At 38.0% G+C, this 17618-nt stretch overlaps 1 protein-coding gene across 6 annotated transcripts in view; it reads right to left on the reverse strand.

The window, feature by feature from the left end:
• Nucleotides 1–17618, reverse strand: part of LOC134540080 (uncharacterized) — a 146904-nt gene that overhangs the window by 12135 nt on the left and 117151 nt on the right. Inside the window, exon 1 of one of the 6 annotated variants that reach the window (XM_063382541.1) lies at nt 11028–11142. The exons of 4 other annotated variants lie outside the window; for them this stretch is intronic. In XM_063382541.1, the coding sequence (XP_063238611.1) occupies nt 11028–11054 (27 nt within the window). In that variant the 5' untranslated portion in view covers nt 11055–11142. Of the gene's footprint in view, nt 1–11027; nt 11143–17618 lie in introns of those variants that run through there. One more of the 6 variants, XM_063382543.1, reaches the window with a different exon arrangement.

Raw genomic sequence — 17618 nt, forward strand, 5'->3', positions numbered from 1 at the left:
CTGCCTTTTCGTTGTCGGTGCTTCCAAATGTGCTGCCTTTTCGTTGATGGTCCTTCTATTTTTAATGTTGTTTTGACTCTGGTATTATAGTAAGTGGTTCTTGATTTGATTTGCGTATTATTCCATCCGGTGCATGTATATAAGCGAGTTCTAGACAGCAGGTCGCTCAGTTTGTTACTGTCGTCGACGGTGTAAGGATCACCTAGATTATTTCATCTGGTGAATAAGTCGCGTAATTACCTGTTCTTGAGAACTCGATGGCATATTTACCGACTTTAACGCCGAACTCGATGGACGTGGTATCATCGTCTACGGGAACCTTGACGACAGCGACGACAATGGTGGAGCAGATCCCGTTGGCAACGACGACGATGTCAACATTGGAGGAGATTTCAACAGATGTGATACCACCAGCAGAAGATAGCTTAATGACTACTGAGCTGGATGTGCAGGAAACCACGACGATCGACGATACGACCTCGATGGAGACTTCAATGGATGCTGATTTGACAACTAGCGAACATCGGTGCTGTTACTGTGACAAGATTTTCTCAAACAACAGCAATGCTCGGCGACACGAGAGGAGCGAATGTGCCAAGAACCTATATCGTAAAATGTTTGTTTGTGAGAAATGTCATAAGCAGTTTGCCAGAAAAGATAATATGAAAACGCACATGAAGGCATGCAAAGGTCCTGCTGTGCGGCAGAAAGTAAAGGTTTCGGCGCAACAACGATGCATCGATGTGCATAAGAGAATGCCTGGAAATGGTACTACTGTTGCAACGTCTGTATCTGGATCGGGTCTGAAAGGTCGTCTTCATCACCACGGTATCCTTGCAGCTACTGTGATACGTCGTTCGCATTTTACCATGATGCACGAAGACATGAGCGGAGCAAATGCGCGAAGAATCCTTTTCGCATGAAGTTTCGATGTGATGAGTGCCTTAAATGGTTTACTCGAATTGACAGTTTGCGACATCATGCGAAAAAATGTAAAGGTGGAGTCTGTGCTCCTACTGCTGAACTACCTGCCGACATTTCGACTCCTCGCTTTAGATTGGAGACACGAAAGCGTACAACCAAAAAAACAGATGCCCAGCAACCGATTGTTATGACGTCTGAACATGGAACTAAACCTAAGACTGTGTTCGTAGCATTACAAGTGAACGATAATGGCTTCTACTTGGCGCAGTCTGCATTTCGTGGAACGTTGAAAGACTACTATTATCTAAATACGTTCGGTGAGTCGAAGGACATTTGTAATTTTCTTGACGATATCAGACAGAAGATAATCAATCAGCTTACTGATGATGTAGCAACAAACGGACCTTTGAAATATAACTTGTGGTTGGACTGTATATATGGAAAGCCATATCCGTTCGATGACGAAGTGAAGAAGTGTGCATTCAAGACATCTGCTGCAGTAATTTACAGTTCTAACGATGTGAAGCAAACTGTTAAAAACGGTATTCAGAAACTCTGTCAAGAAGAGGTGGACTATGTCTGTAAAGGTTCTGGCTGGACTCTGTCTAGTATAAACCGATTGGAGCTAAGAATTAGTCATTTCACACCGCTGCGGAACTAAATGATTATAAGATTGTTGGCTTTCGTAAGTGATCCTGTAGTAGAATAGAAATTATGTAATAAATATTATGTTTGTAAAAGAACTTGCGGTGTTTAATTCCTCGAACCTGTTACTATTATGTTAAATTGATGATATATTTAATTTTTTTTGCATCATCCTAGATCGTACCAAGGATCTTAGTCGATCTAATTAATCAGTATATTGATCGGAAATTTATTTAATGATTTCTGAACTTTTTCCCGGATCTCTAGCATTAAAATTACACATTTCCAATATGGTGGTCTTGATGTCTGATAGGATGGTGGTAGTAGAGGATTTAAAGTCTCTTTAAGAATGTTGAACATGGTTTATTTAAATTATTTTTTTTACATAAGATTAAACATTATTGCAACGATCGGGTATCGAACCGAGGACGGGAATCGATCGAATCAATATGTAAATTAATGAGTGATTTATTTAATGAATTTTGGAACTTTTCCCGAATTTCTAGCTAAATAATTACGGATTTTCAAGATGGCGGACAAATGACAAGATGGCGGATGTCACAGTAATAAATGATTACTGCACTCTTGCGGATACGAATTAAACTAACATGTCATCGGCGCACTCTAGCCGACGATACAATGATGATGGCTTCCAGCATCGAAGACAAGATGGCGGCCATGACGTCATACTAGATGATGATAAAAAGTGGTGGGAGTCAGTATGCCTGCAGCCACCACGAGGGAAGGATCGGTCGCCATTTTTATTTTTTTTGCACTCGTCGGGTTCGAACCGAGGACTCCGAGCTCCGTGTCGTAAATGTTTGTTTTTAAATATTTTATTAAAAATTTTATTATTTAATTTGTTTTATGAATTTTAAATTTTTTTTCATTAAAATCGGATAATAAATTTAAAGATGGCGGCCGTAACGGAAATTGCAACGATGACGTCATAATTCAAGATGGCGGTCATGGTATCCTTATTCCTAGAAATGGCTTAACTGAGGCTTGAGTTAAGGATGCTTAAGCCAGTTTTAGGAATTTTCAGCCGCTGGGATTTTTAAGGACTAAAAACGGGAATTTTTCCCTCGAAACGGGAAATTTTTCCCTCGAAATGAGAAATTTTTAATTTGTGGAATTTTTTGAGATTTTTTGGCGGAACTTTTTTCCACAGAAATGGAAATTTTGGCGATTTTTGAGGAATTTTGGGCAAATTTTGCCCAATTTTGGCGGATTTTGGCGATTTTTGAGGATCAAATTCAAGGTCAAGGTCAAAGGTCAAGGTCACAACCATCCAAGATGGCCGCCGTGACGTCACAATCCAAGATGGCGGACACCGGCACCGGCACCACAGCCTGAAGCCTGATCTCGGACCGTCATTTACATACTACTATTATATTCAGACGGAATCACACCATGTTTCTGTTCATTCCTCATGTCCTTGTGAAACTAAAAGGTCCACTGTTACATCAGTGTGTAATGTCAATGGTAGTATTTATGTATTTAATCTTATTTACCTACTCTGCCCCAACGTAACACAGAAGATGTGTTTTTTTAGAATTATTACTGTACAATAAATATTTTAAGAACACATGTCGTAATTTATTATATTTTATACTGCCATGCCTATTAATTTCTAATAAGTTTACAATTTGGTACTCTAACTTATAAGAAGAATTTGGTACGAATTTATACGAAAATTCAAAAGAAAACTTCACAAATAAATAAATAATAACACATACATTTTAATCACTATCGCTTCCGCTTATCAAAGTTGACCAAAACTTTCTTAGTTGACCAAAACTTTCTTAATTGCATTGTTAACACTCATGTTTTTTTTTTTTTTTTTAAATTTATTCAAATACTTTCAACAGAATCTTACGCACCCTTCCTCGGAGCCTACCAATGTAGTTTATATACGGTGTTCCACCTTCCATATTTTACATTTATGTAGGTAATACACATAAAGGCAGAAAGTAAAAATCACTTATGTGAATAAATAACACATCAAAAGTGTAAATGTAATAGGTCACCAGACACAACGCGTCACTTTGTCGCGAGAATGGCACAAACTGGCAGACTGGTTTATTGAAATGTGTGGTAAGGGAAATAGTTTAACTAAGGAAGCCTTTATCTTTGAACTTGCTTGTAGAACATAACCTCACTTCTCCAAAAACACTGCCGTGTTTCCTCTCAAGACAACAGTTTAGGAGCGGGCCTCTCTTACAGCGCGCTTTTGCACGTTAAGACAAGACTTCACATCTATGGACACGAAAACTGTAGGAGCAACTAGGATGGTGTGCTATTAAAAACAAATTCAACTCATTGTGAACATCTTTCACGCTTCGAACTCCATCTAACTTTAATAGTAAAAAAATGCCACTGATGAAATTTTTGATGTATTAGTTTCTGATAAAATGAATTTTATGATTATATATATATATATATATATATATATATATATATATATATATATATATATATATATAATGGAGCATTTTTATTTTGAGATTTATTCTTTAGTGTTCAAAAACATGAATGAATTTAAATATATATTAAATAAAAACACATGTAGATTATTTTGTTTTTTGATTCATTTTAGAAATACTTCATATAGGTTCCAGTGAAAAAAAAATTAAGATTTTAAAATTATTACGACCCAATAAAATGCCATTAGGTATGCAAAATATGTATCGTCAGATGCGTATTTAGATGTGATGAAATGGGCATAGAAGCTTTGTTCAAGATATACAATATTAAATTCTTATGATATATGGAAGTAGCGCCATGAAGAAACAAGAGCCAGTGCACATTGCAGTCGGCGTGTCTTAGAAGAAGAGAGAAAGCGCTCATTTACTTTCACACTGCAATCTAAGAGTGGGGTGATCAATACATTTGTTTACTTGATTAATTTAAATGTTTTTCATTTTTAGTATGAAAACGAGCCCAGAACAAGCCAGCTGTATTAGTACAGAAGTGACAAGTAGAGTACATGTGGTGGCCAGACTGGGAAAAGGCCTGGATGGTTCCACTCGAGATCAGGGACAGAGTGCTGACTGTGTGAGATGCCTACCTGGTAACTCATACAATGTATAGGCTTCAGAAAAAATTCACGCGATTTGAACACTGTTTACTTACAAAAAAAGTCAAGGCTGTTTCTCATATTTCATTTTGCCTTGTTTCCTCATAATGTTTTACTCGATCCTTGCTATTTTTTTTCTAACACAATATTTTCAACATATATTCACATTTGGTACTAATTTGTGAAATGATGACCTGTGTGCATTTTTACACCAATGATATTACATGAAATTAATATCGTTTGAAAAATATTTGAAGCAGATCGACAATTGTGAGATATGGAGTTAAAATGTTATAAATAGCCTTTAAATAAAAATGACTAATGCCAGGGGAAAAAATGTAAGCACATCTTTCTCTACTCGAGCACATTCGTGTGTTCTCATGTTACAAAAAACTCGTAATACGAAACTCGTAACGAAATTTAATGTGCAATTCTTAAAAATAATGTCGAGCGTGATAATTATACGAAAAGTATTCATTTTTGGGAGAAACTTGAAAATGTTTTCCCCTTCTATTTAAATTACTATAATTCTGTTTAACAAGAAGGTGGTAATGATTTCTCAGGACTAGCCGAACAACTGGAGTACCGAAAGCGTCGAATGTAAATACCTCAAGCTGAAACTGTGATATTCCCCTTAGACAGGAATTATTTCCAGTCAAGATGTACATCCGTGCTTGCAAAAGGTCAGGACGATCTGAATTTTTTGTATGTTTTTAGGACCTAAACCAACATTAAAAAACCAGATTTGCAATTTCGAAAGTGCTGTGCGAGCGGCAGTGTACCCAAAAAACCATGAAATGTTCGGTCTTTTTTCAATTTTTTCTCAATATCTCAGTGATGAAGGGTCTGACCGGTATAGTCATTCCAAAAAGTTTTAAAGTAGACTAAATTTTCTACCATTTGAGACTAAAGCTAGCTCTATACAGCCATTGGTTCCTAAGATACAGTTCTTCGAAAATAGGCCATTTTTTCCAAAAAGGTGAAATTGTTTTAAAATGGTCACTTTTTTTGTGAAATATCTTCTAAAATACTCATCCCACCTAATAGATTATACGAAACGAAGTTGTAGTAAATTTAATTATCTTTCATTTGAGACCAAGCTGGTACCTTTAGGCTTAGCAGTTCTCTCAAAAACGGCAGTTTACTAAAAAATGTCATGTGGTTTTTTTTTGGGGGGGGGGGAAATGCATATAACGGTTCTCACGTATTTTTATGGTTTTATTTATAAAGCATTTAAAAAAAAATATTGTTAAAAATATTCATTTGAGACCTAATGTGTAGACTAATTTTACATAATTTTTTTTTTGTTACAGGAACAATTGGGAAGAGTTTCAGACATATGAAGGTCCCCATGGCAATAACATTCTTTTTGGATCGTGAAGATCTGCTAATCTTGCAAGGAAGGCTATTTTAGGAGTCCTAATCGTTCGTACGGGTGAGCGAAAGACAGACAGGTGACACAGAGAGGAGATAAACCCGAGTTTTTCGTTGTCCCCTCCCTTGTCCCTTGAACACCATATCTGCACCCGGTCCTTCCAGGGCAGATCTCAGTGTGTTGCGGGATGTCTATCCCTCCGGGCGTGGCTTCGTGTGTCGTGAGGACCTCGACACAGGTCCTGTTGTGATCATCAAAGAACGAGGGATTCGAACACTAATTGAAGTGAGTCAAGAACGTGGTCTTCACAGAAAATAAAAATTTCCTCCAAATTTGCAACCAAGTCAGTGTTCATGATGCATGCAGGAAAAGATATACAGCTGTGTGTAACATTGAAGCCTCAATTCGTCGAGGAGGGGATTCTGCTTCGCAACCGAAGACTTAATCGACTATATTATCAAGTAAACTGGCTGCTACCTTGAGAGGGATTTGCTTTTTGTGTGGTGATGCTATCTCTGAAGAATTTCTCCAGCAACAAAGCAATTTGCCCTTGACAAGAAGGAATGTGGTCCATACAGTTGAGAAGCTGGGCATGAGGCAAACTGTTTTAGATGCAGCTAAACGCCGAGGTGACGATTGGGGAAGGGCCATTGAGGAGCGCCTCCTCGCCATTGACGACCTGGTTGCTGCAGACGGGACGTACCACAGATTGTGCTACAGGAGCCTGTTTAGATTACCACCTGCTACTGGGAATAAGAGAGGGTATCGTCCAGCCAGTAACACTGAAGAAGCGATGGAGTGTGTGTATGATTACGTATTGGAAAACAGTGATGAATGCCAGTTTTCTTTATCACACCTTCTGCAGCAAATTAAGGCTGATTGTATCCCTGATGTCAGAACAGCGAAAACCCACCTCCAAAAACGTTTTGGTGATAACATAGTCATAGTGGAGATGGGCTCCAACAAAGGGACATTCGTCTGCTTCAAAACCACCGGCCATAAAATTTTGTATGATCATTGGTACATCGATCAAAAAGGCAATGTGCAGCAAGAGCGGTTGAGAGTTGTGAAGGCAGCAGCAGAAATCATCGTGGAAGATATCCGCACACAAGTGTATGACACCAGTCAGTATCCCCCCTCGGACGATTTCTTCAACAATGTTGATTCTGTCATCCCTGAGTCAGTACAGCTATTTTTTGAGACTGTTATTCTCAAAAACAAGCGTGGCCTCCTTGAAGCATGGAAGAAGAAGTGTGTGTCATTTTTTCATGCTCTGATAGCTGCTGTACGACCTCGATCTTTTGTTTCCTCCCTTCTGATTTGAATTGGTACCTACTTTTACCGAAAATATGGATCCACATATCTGGTAAATGTGTGCGCTGCGCTGGGGTTCTCTTGTTCTTATTCAGCAACTGTGCAGCTTGAAACTTCGGTGATCTTACGAGATCAATCCTCACCACCAATAGGAAAATGAGCTTTTATCCAATTCGTCTATGACAATGCGGACGTGAATGTTAACACGCTGGATGGAGCTAACACATTTCATGAGATGGGAGGCATTATGTGTGTGACCCCCTAGAGAGCAGTAATGCGAGACATAAACATCCCACGTATACAGAACTATGTTTCTGCTCAAAATGTGACCTCCAGCAGTGAAGTACAAATCAAAGATTGCAATATTAAAAAACTGTGGATTGGCAGAAAAAATGGTTGAGGATTTGCAAGGAACATATGAAATTAATGGTGAAATTATGCCTTCGGCTCTTGACCTAATATGGTTGTATGGGAAGTCGCTCCACAAACAGTCGATTCCAGGGTGGAATGTATTTATGGAGCAAGCCACAGAGGGGCTTCAGTTTTCACGGTCAAAAATCCTTTTCCTTCAATTTATCCATGCCCCTCCCACTGACTACAATACTGTATTCACTTCACTTATGGAAGCCAGTAACCAGAGCAAAGCTCATGGCCAGAAAATCACGCTCGTCACTATCGACCAGCCATTATACATAAAGCAAGAGATATTGTCGAGAGTGGACTTCACCCGGAGTTGAACAGTGTAGTTGTACAGCTTGGTGGATTTCACCTCTTACTGTCCTTCATGGGATGCATTTGCACAATAATGGGTGGGAGTGGTCTGAAAGATCTACTAACCACCATCTACGCAGGCCACAGTGTTGACAAAATTTTGAATGGGCACGCATATTCACGAGCTGTTCGAGCCCACATTTTGACAAACCTCACACTGGCTGGGATTGTTTTTTATGAGGCTGACATGACTCCTGAGGAGCGAAACGAGAATGAAAAATTGCTGAGGGACACTGAGAGGTAGTGACCAGGTAGAACCAAGGGCCATGCATAATTAATCAAACACCTAGACCTCAATTCATTAAAAATCAGACCTAATTTAATAGTAACGCCACTTTTTATTAAAACCCCCGCCCAAGGAAAGTGCGACGCAGGAGTGACCGAGTCACTCACGTGTGAAATTATGTTAATACATTTGTGAGTGTCTCCCTTGCGGCCTTCAGCCTTAATTAATTATAGTGTTGTGTTGATGTAGATAATACCTCCCTGTTTTTATGTGTGACTAGCCACTAGAGCAGTTACCAAGTGACGAACAGTCTCTGGTGTGACTTTTAATATTTAAACTTAATTTACGTAATTTTACTAACCCTAATTATTAAAGAGTATCTGTAAATCAGATTAGTTATTAATAATTGATGTGTAAATTTAGAGCTGCTCCCAGCTTCTTGTTATAAAAATAATTTCCGAATAACGGAACTTTAGCAACTTTGGCGCGAGAGAACACCGAGACCTTCCCTCGCGCCAAGGCCAAACACCAGTACCGAGCGACTCGCGGATCGGGGCGGATGTGCATTCCACGGGGAGCCATCATCCTTTGCCTCCACTGAATATTATTGCTGGTAACTATAGTCATTTAAACCAAATCTTTTTTCGTTGCGTAAACTTTCTGTGTGTCCCCGGTCCTTTCACGGTGTAGGACCTAACCCAGCCGGTTAACTATAAACTCCCCGCACTAGACATTACGCGGGGCAGTTCACCAAACGGCATGGGCCGACTCCCACTACAAGTTAATTTTTGTTAAATGTCGAGTGCACAGGCACCGGCGACAGCTACGCATAGAACTAGCATCCAATTTAATTGCGGACCATGGTCCACACAGGTGGACCCGGGTGCCGCCACACTAGCAATTCTCGGGATTGGCCGTCTCCAATCAACCTCCCTCTTAACCTCGACTGGCATAAGGGCTTAGATTAGTAACAGTGCGTCAGAGCACTCAGTGTTAATTCAATGTAATTTCGTAGGGTAATTCAATTTACGTCGTGTAAATGTAAACTGTAATTGTAACTGTTCTACCGATTAAACGTCCACTCCGCACACTCTGTGCGCGACGTGTTACCGACAGTATCTATAAAGTTCGAATTCGTGTATATTATTGTGTTGAGTCTCCCTATCCCAGATAGGAATCAGTATGTTATGCTGCACAGGGCCTGCGATGTGTTAACAACCAGGGATCCCTCCAACTGCAACCATCGCCGACGGTCCTAGCGGGCCACGCAGGGGCAACGCACCCACAGAACCCAAATTTGGTATTTGGATTGTGTTGCTGTGTTAGTGTCGATGCTGGAATGGGTTCCTCAGCTTATCTACAGATCGCGGATGGGCTAAGATGCCGGTGGTGCCGATGCCATGATGGATTTCTCAGCTTCTTGGCACGGTTTTCCATGACGACTCTGTGTCGCGATGGAACTGCGGATCAGTTTTCACTCGAATACAGCCATCACGGGAGTACATGTCTGCCCTTGAGGGTTCAGGTACTTGCTCGTTAGAAAGTATGCAGAGGGAAAGGCTTTGAAGGCATGTCACGTACTGCTGTGAACATTTGTGGTACGTCACAAAGATGTACTCACAAGCGCCCATCACGTAGACGTTGAAGTGGTCGGTGCGCGTCACTTGAACTTCGCGCCGCGCGGCGGGCTTCGGCGCTCCTTCCCTTCCTACCTTCCCCCCCCTCTCTGCGTCCAGTGCTGTGTTTGTCTTCCCCTCGTGAGGTGTCCGCGCATGCGCGTGGCGCCCTCTTGCTTAATTAAAACTAGATGTATTGCCTTGAAGGTTCTTCTTGTTCGTTAGCTGTCAGTCGGTGCTGGTCGTGAATTAAGCATGTAGTCAGATACTTGCTTTAGAGAGAGAGTGTGTGACAGCGGGGAGAATGCACGTAAGTGTTGTAAGGTGGTGACCCTTACAGTAATGTAAACGGTATTTGGTAATAGCTGTATTATAAATTCCATTTCGGCCGTCACCGTCTAAATTCTATTTGGCACTTATTGTTTTCCTTGATCATTTTTGTATTAGTACCATGCATAATTTGTTTGACGTCTCTCCCCGTCTGGTCTACAGTCTTCGTTAGGACTTGTTTTTACGTTATGTATTTAATGTATTAATTTGTGAATTTTCCTTTTATATCATGCTTTATCATGCTTTACAGTAAGCTTATACCGCCTAGTGTAGGTTAGGCCGCGGTCGCCTGCATGTTCATTTGACGTTTTTTGTATTCTCTAATGAGGCATGTCAGTGTTCCCTGTGTGTAAGCGTTAATACTTAATTGTAAAATTTCTTTCCATCAAGTATCTATCAAGTTAATATTATGTATTCTATCAAGTATTTAATCCTAAAGAAAACATGGATATGTGTTCACGTATTTTGCCGTGGCATTTGTACCGCTAATTTTTCTTGCTATCAGTATTAAATAAAATACTCAGAATTAATTTTGTATGTGAAAGAATGTTTTACGTGAGGCTTTTGCCCAGGATTAAACGAGATGTATTTAAATTCTTTTCTTGCTAATTTAACCTTTGCATCCATCCTTGGCTATAATTGTTAAATTACTCCTTACTATTTATTACTATTTATTCAGCATAATTTATTCAGTATTTTTAAGGATAGTGTTACACGCAGTTGAAGGTTCACGTGAATGTACTTCACCTGTTTACACTGTCCCATGAAGCTCATGGAAGCCTTCAACGTGTCTCTTGATGTGGCGCGGCAGAGATGAGTCCAGAGTTGTTGGTCTGAACCACCGCAAGGCACCACTACGCAGCAAGTGAGTGGTGGGGGCCATGGTGTAAGGAAGGGGAGGTGAAACATGCGCAGGTTTACCCCCTCCACGCGCTCCCTCGCTACGTCACCTTGGTTGTAGCCAGCGCTCTTCTTCCAGGCGCTTCCCATCCATTTCATCTGCTTCCTGTGCGAACGTTTGTTATTGTTGCTGCTTACATAATCTTGAGTGCTTTTATGTAGCTGTGCAGTGTTCGGATTTCACAACCATTTCAAAAAGACTAGAGATTCTGGCATAAAATATTTTTCTTTTCCATAAAAATGAACATCTTTGCAATAAGTGGGTGAACGTATGCAAAAAGGAAGGGAAATTTATGTGTTAGCAGATTTAAGTTTAAACAAAAGTTATTTTAAGTAGAAATTTCACTTGTTTTATAATAGGAGTATTTATTTTTATTTTTATTTTTATTTTTGTATGATTAACTGTAGGTTATTATTAGGTCGAGGAATATATTTCGTGCTAAATCTTAGCAGGAATTAGTAAATACTGAGTTATTATCTATAATAGTAAAGTCTTTCACGGTACAAAGGTTATTTATTGAATGAATTTACTAAATGATATTTAAACGTATATATATATATATATATATATATATATATATATATATATATATATATGTATGTATGTATGTATGTATGTATATATACATATACATTAATAAAACTCAAATCAATGGTTTTTAAAATGTTTGTGTGTTCTGGCATCAGCGAGAACTACAGAATTTGTTTCAATTTAACTTTTTTTCTTGTTTGTAATAGAAATAACCTAAACACTAGGTTGTGTAGCATTAATAAAGGAGAAAAAATATTTCATCAACGCATGTAAACAAATCGAATAAAAGCAGGAATGTGATCCCCCTATACATAAAAAAGAATCATGCGCCTTTTTTCCATTGTTCAAAATATTCTCTTTAATGGAGTGGAGAGGACGTATTATATTATCATTACGTTTAAATATTTTTAAATATGCACGCAAAACTGAGAGATATTAATTATAAAATATACAGAAACGAGACAGGCTTACATACAACCACTTTTGAAATTCGAGGTCTAATATGTTTGTTTTAATGAATTCGTATAGGCTTTGGAAGAAGTTAATTTTTATTTCATTACTATTCATATGTATTTGACATAATAATGTTAGTGCAAAATACCGCTTAAAATGCGGTGCGTGAAAGTGAATTAGCCTACTTCTCTAGTTACATGTGATCATACTGATTTTAATAATATGTTAGTTACCTAAAGGTATTTTAAGATTTCGGCATTACAATCTGCTTGTGTTGTGTTATTTTGTTAGTTTACACACAATAATGAAAATTAACGTAAATGAATTCATTGTTATCAACTTTTAATTTTGCCAAATTTTTTCCATTCAAGCGTTTAGATAATGGTACAATTTTGTTTAAGAGTTTGTGTTTTATGCCTTAAATAGTATTTAACGCGTTTGAAAAACTGCCGTTTTAAAAACTTAAAAATATAGTTTGCAGGGACCATCGCTCAGTACATTCTCAGTGTAATGTGTGCAAGCTGTTTTTTGTTGAATATTGTTGAGCTATTTGGTTTAATAATATGTTTTAAGTATATTTTTTACATATATTTTTGGTAATTATTTATCCTTTTGTTTATTGTTTGTAACAAAATAAAATTAAAATTAGTAAATAAATAAAAACGCTTATGGTTATGTAAATTACAAATAAGTATTTAAAAAAACTTTATTTTGTGTCAGATTTTTTTAATAATATTTGTGTATTATTCTTTGTCGCCGGCATCCTGAATGTTTATTATCTCTATTTTATTAATATTCATAATAAATATTTTCTAAGTCTATTCATTCGGATTCCCATTAAAATTCTGTGTCGTTTTATGTAAAATCATTTTTTTTTCTCGATAGTGCTGACATTTATGGCCATTGCGGTATCTAGATTAATACAAGACCCAGTCAACATTTTGAAGTGATGAAACAGCGGAAAATATATTTCTTCGTTAATTTTATTATTAACTTAATATAAACCCCGTGTTTTGATACTAATATGTTTATTTAAACTGTATGTTCTCAATGCATGCTATACAATGTACATAGCAAAGTATTTTTACGCTTCGTGGTAACTGTTACTATTCAAACCATTGTAAATGAACTGTCTGTGCGTGGTATTCCCGTGTAGACCGGGCGGTGCGACCAAGGTGACGTAGTGCGCAGTGGAGGACGAGTTTGGGCGGCCGGACGGTTTCACCTCCCTTTCCTTACACCATGGTTGGGGCCGTCGTGCCGACCATGTTGTTCCTAACAGTTAGCGGTGCATACGTCGTCCAACACTACCGCACACTGCGCTAACCGCCCGAAGCTCAACATGCAAACCTACCACTGTGCTTTACACTAAACTGCGGGTTGCTAGTGCGTTTGATTAATCTTCCGGACATATATCTCTACTATCAATCACTTGTTTTGGTCTTCTCTTTTACCCATTAAACCTATATCCACCAATTTCCTAACATCCCGAATGTATAGATTGTGTATATATACACTCATAATTATGACGTAATGTAAATATCTGTTTTATAAGTAAATAACATGTTTGAAATCAGTGGCGTCTCGTCAGGGCAAGCAAGGCAAGCAGTGCTTGCCCAGGCAGTTTCCAGACATTGTATTTTTTAAATAAATATTTTATTCAGAATAGTATTTTACTTTGGCTCGTGCAGTAAGGTGCATGTATTTTTTACACTATCTTCTTGGGACCCAATACTGTGCGCTATAAGAAAAGAACTCGTTGACACACAAAACATGCTGTTTTAGAAGCGATGCTATGTTTAGAAGCGCTCATAGGACAGCTTTCAGCAGGAAGGCTGCCGCAGTAGTTTCTTTTCGGAAGGTGGCATGGTACCAAGGTTCGAGGAGGGGATTGGTTGTAAAAATACGTGGTAGAAGCTACGAAGGTAACGCTTTCTTGCCGATTTGAATTGAAAGTTTGCGACTCTGACCGCGCGGCCACGAGGCCATTTGCCGAACTGAAGCGAACATGGCCGGCAGACAGTGGAATTCTTCCGCCGACTGCTTCGGCTATGTCCGCTACAGTTCAGCACGGCAGGTGGTGAGGTGGCGTTTCAGGAAATGAATGATTTTTCCTATTGTACAAAAAATTAACAATAAAGCCAGTTTTAGACTTAAGCTAGTTTCACTGTTAGTTTTAAAAATATGCGTAAACTGTGACGACAATTTTTGTCGCGTGAACCAGTATTTTGACTGAAGTACCAGTTTTTATAGGTCAGTACCAGGGTTGTCTAACACCCACAGAATAGGATAATACAGTGTTACACTAAATCGGTACGTTTGTTTGCGCGCGCGGTAACGCTATCACATAACTCGTACCTATTGATTTATTCATTTTAGTTTTGGTACTTAGAAACTAATCCATATTCGTTAGCAATGTAGTCTTTACAGTATACACCGATCACCGAAATTAGAAAGTTAATTGTGAGACTAAGAACCGAGAAAATAAAATGAATGATGAAACAGAAAAAACGTGGATGTAGGCTAAGTGTGGTGTGTGTGGATTACGAGCGAAGAATTTTTCCAGCAGTGCCTACACTTTTCAGGATAGATGTGACATTATTAAAGAAGGTAGGCCGACACCAGAAGATGGCGGTCGGCTCCTGGCTCCTGCGCCTGTCCTTGAATCGGTTATTTCCATATACTGACCAATAAAGGACTAACAGTCATCTTTGATAAGAATGAGTGTCAAATTTTAAACGAAAGAGAGCTGATAGCATCAGGGGAGAATAAAAATGGTCTATATAAATTAAAGAATCATGATCATGAAGTTAAAAGTTTGGTTGCCATAGCCCGTCCCACTCTTAGATTGCAGTACACGGCTTATGGCGCGCGCTGTTTCCAAATCTCTAACACGTTACGAATTTAAGGAAATGTATGTCTTTGTAATTCGGATTGAACAAGAAGCATTTTAAGAAATCATATCGTAATTTATAATATTTTAGACTATTACACATATAAATTTGTAATAATGCCACTTTTATGTAAATTTCAAATAAAAACTACCTATTGTGGACGAAAATTTCTTATAGTTTTCTTTTATGTTCTAAAAATCCCATATATATATATAACTAAAATATTTTCATGGGCCCAATAAAGGCCGTATTTTTGGACAAGTCATGTCCAAAATGATAAATAAAATACGGTAATGGAAATTCTCGGTCGAGTAAGTTATGGGAAAAATCCGAACAATTGGGTCGAAATGGGAAGATTTTTTGAAAAACAGAAAAATCGCAACAACTCCCATAATATGAACAATATCGAATCCGTTTTAACGTATGATAACTCGGAGTACCTAATGCCGAAAAAAATTTCTAAATAAATTTTTTATACGACCAGCCATAACTGCATGGGTTCGAAAAAAATTTTCACCGCTCAAAAAAACATAACTGTCTTAGTAGACACCTTATCAAATCTGTTTAAATTGTTTGTAAATATCATAATTATTTTTCCAAAACTTTGTCTAAAACAATGTTTGATAAGATGCTTGGTGTTGAAAAGGATAGAAAAATAATTCAATATTGTGTACTATGATCGCTATTAAATTCCTTCGTATTTATTTCTTCCTTTTTATATATTATGTTCAACATTCGATTAAAATATTTTTGTAGCAACGATGTTCTGAGCAATGATGAGTCTACTGTACAGGTTAGCGAACCCACGAGTGTCCCATTTTTTTATTTTTAGAAATTACAGTAAATGTACGGGATTTTTCAACGAAGAATTCATTTGAAACAAACGTTTTTTCCCCCAGATAACTCGGTGTTCGTAGAAACAACTCCGTATATCGACTAACTAGTTCTGTTTTTCCCGTCACGAACAGGGGAAAAAACACACACATATGGGAGAAATGTAATTGTTTTTGTAAGTTTCAATCAGTTTTTAAAACAGATGTCTTGCTTGTACATACGCCCGGATGTATTCTTGTGGATGAAAAAATATGGGTTTAAGGATATAAAAATCCCTTTTTTTCTAATGTAATGAAACATAATCATCCAAATCTTCCTGCGCCGTTAGGCTGTGCCGATAAGGAATTTTTTCTAATTTTAACTTATAGCAAGAATCTGTTCACACACATTTCATTCATAGGAACTTATACGATAAATGTAACGCTAACTTGATTAATAAATTAATAACATCACATACCTTTTAATCACTATCGCTACTGCTGACCAATGTTGATACCCCTTCCATAAGAGTAACACAGAGCTGACTAGAAGAATAACATATATAATATATAATCATATAAATATAAATAAATAATATAAATGTAATATATAGGCCTAATTTGTTAAAATTATAACTGTAACGAGTCACCAGACACAACGCGTTGCTTCGTCGCGAGACGCGATACTAACTGGCAGGCTGGTTTTCAGAAATGCGTGTCTAAGGAAATACATGGTTGACTAAGGAAGCCATGTACTTGAAATTGCTTGCAGAACAGAACCCCACTTATCTAAACACACGACCCTGTTTCCTCTTACGACGGCAGCTTGTGAGAGAAACCTCTATTGAAGCGCGCTCTTGTACTGATAAGATACATCTTTAACAGCTATTTCCACGGGAACTGTAAAAGCAATTGAGATGGAGCTGCTTTTAAAAACTAATTCAATTCATTGTGAACATTTTTCACGCTTTCTTCCCCCATCTATCTAACCCATTAAAGCTCAGTGGCAACTTTATTTGCCATACCAATACCAGCTGTGTGCTTTGCTAACTATGGATTAGAATTTATTTCTCCTTGGCTTAGCTACGCATTGAAACTTCTGCCTGAAGAATATCTCTTTTGAAGAATATCTCAGTTGTCCACTGTTTTTAGATTTGTAAGTAGTGATGGAGAGATAAAAGAGCAATTTTATGGATTCACTGATGTTAGCTGCAATAGGTCAGCGAGAGCCATAGCCGGCCATGCAATTGACATAGATGCATTAGCTAACTGTGGGAGCAAACTTGTCGCACAGTCTTATGATAGAGCTGCAGTTATGGCAGGAAATTTAAATTCCGTACAGAAACTGTTACGTGACCATTTACCGAGTGCTTTGTTTGTACATTGCGCAGCACACGTTTTTAACCTTGTCTTAACGCAGTCTGTAAATAACATTAGCAAGTGTAGAGTGTTCTTCAGCACCCTATCTGGACTTTGTGCTTTTTTTCGCACTCTACTAAGCGGGTAGCGTTGCTAGATAAGATAGTTGGGAAACGGCTGCCAGGTGTTGCACCAACAAGATGGAATTATAATGATAGACTGGTTAACACTGCATTCAGTAATCGAGATTCCCTTTTGGAAATGTTTACCACGATAACAGAACATCCACAAGAATGGGATAGTGACACTATTTCTTCAGCAAAAGGTTTCATCAGTTTTCTATAAACTTTTGAAAATGTTTTTTTCCTAGTTCTATTTTCTAAGATTT

Source organism: Bacillus rossius, chromosome 16 (genome assembly GCF_032445375.1).
Source record: "Bacillus rossius redtenbacheri isolate Brsri chromosome 16, Brsri_v3, whole genome shotgun sequence".
Classification (NCBI taxonomy): Eukaryota; Metazoa; Arthropoda; class Insecta; order Phasmatodea; family Bacillidae; genus Bacillus; species Bacillus rossius.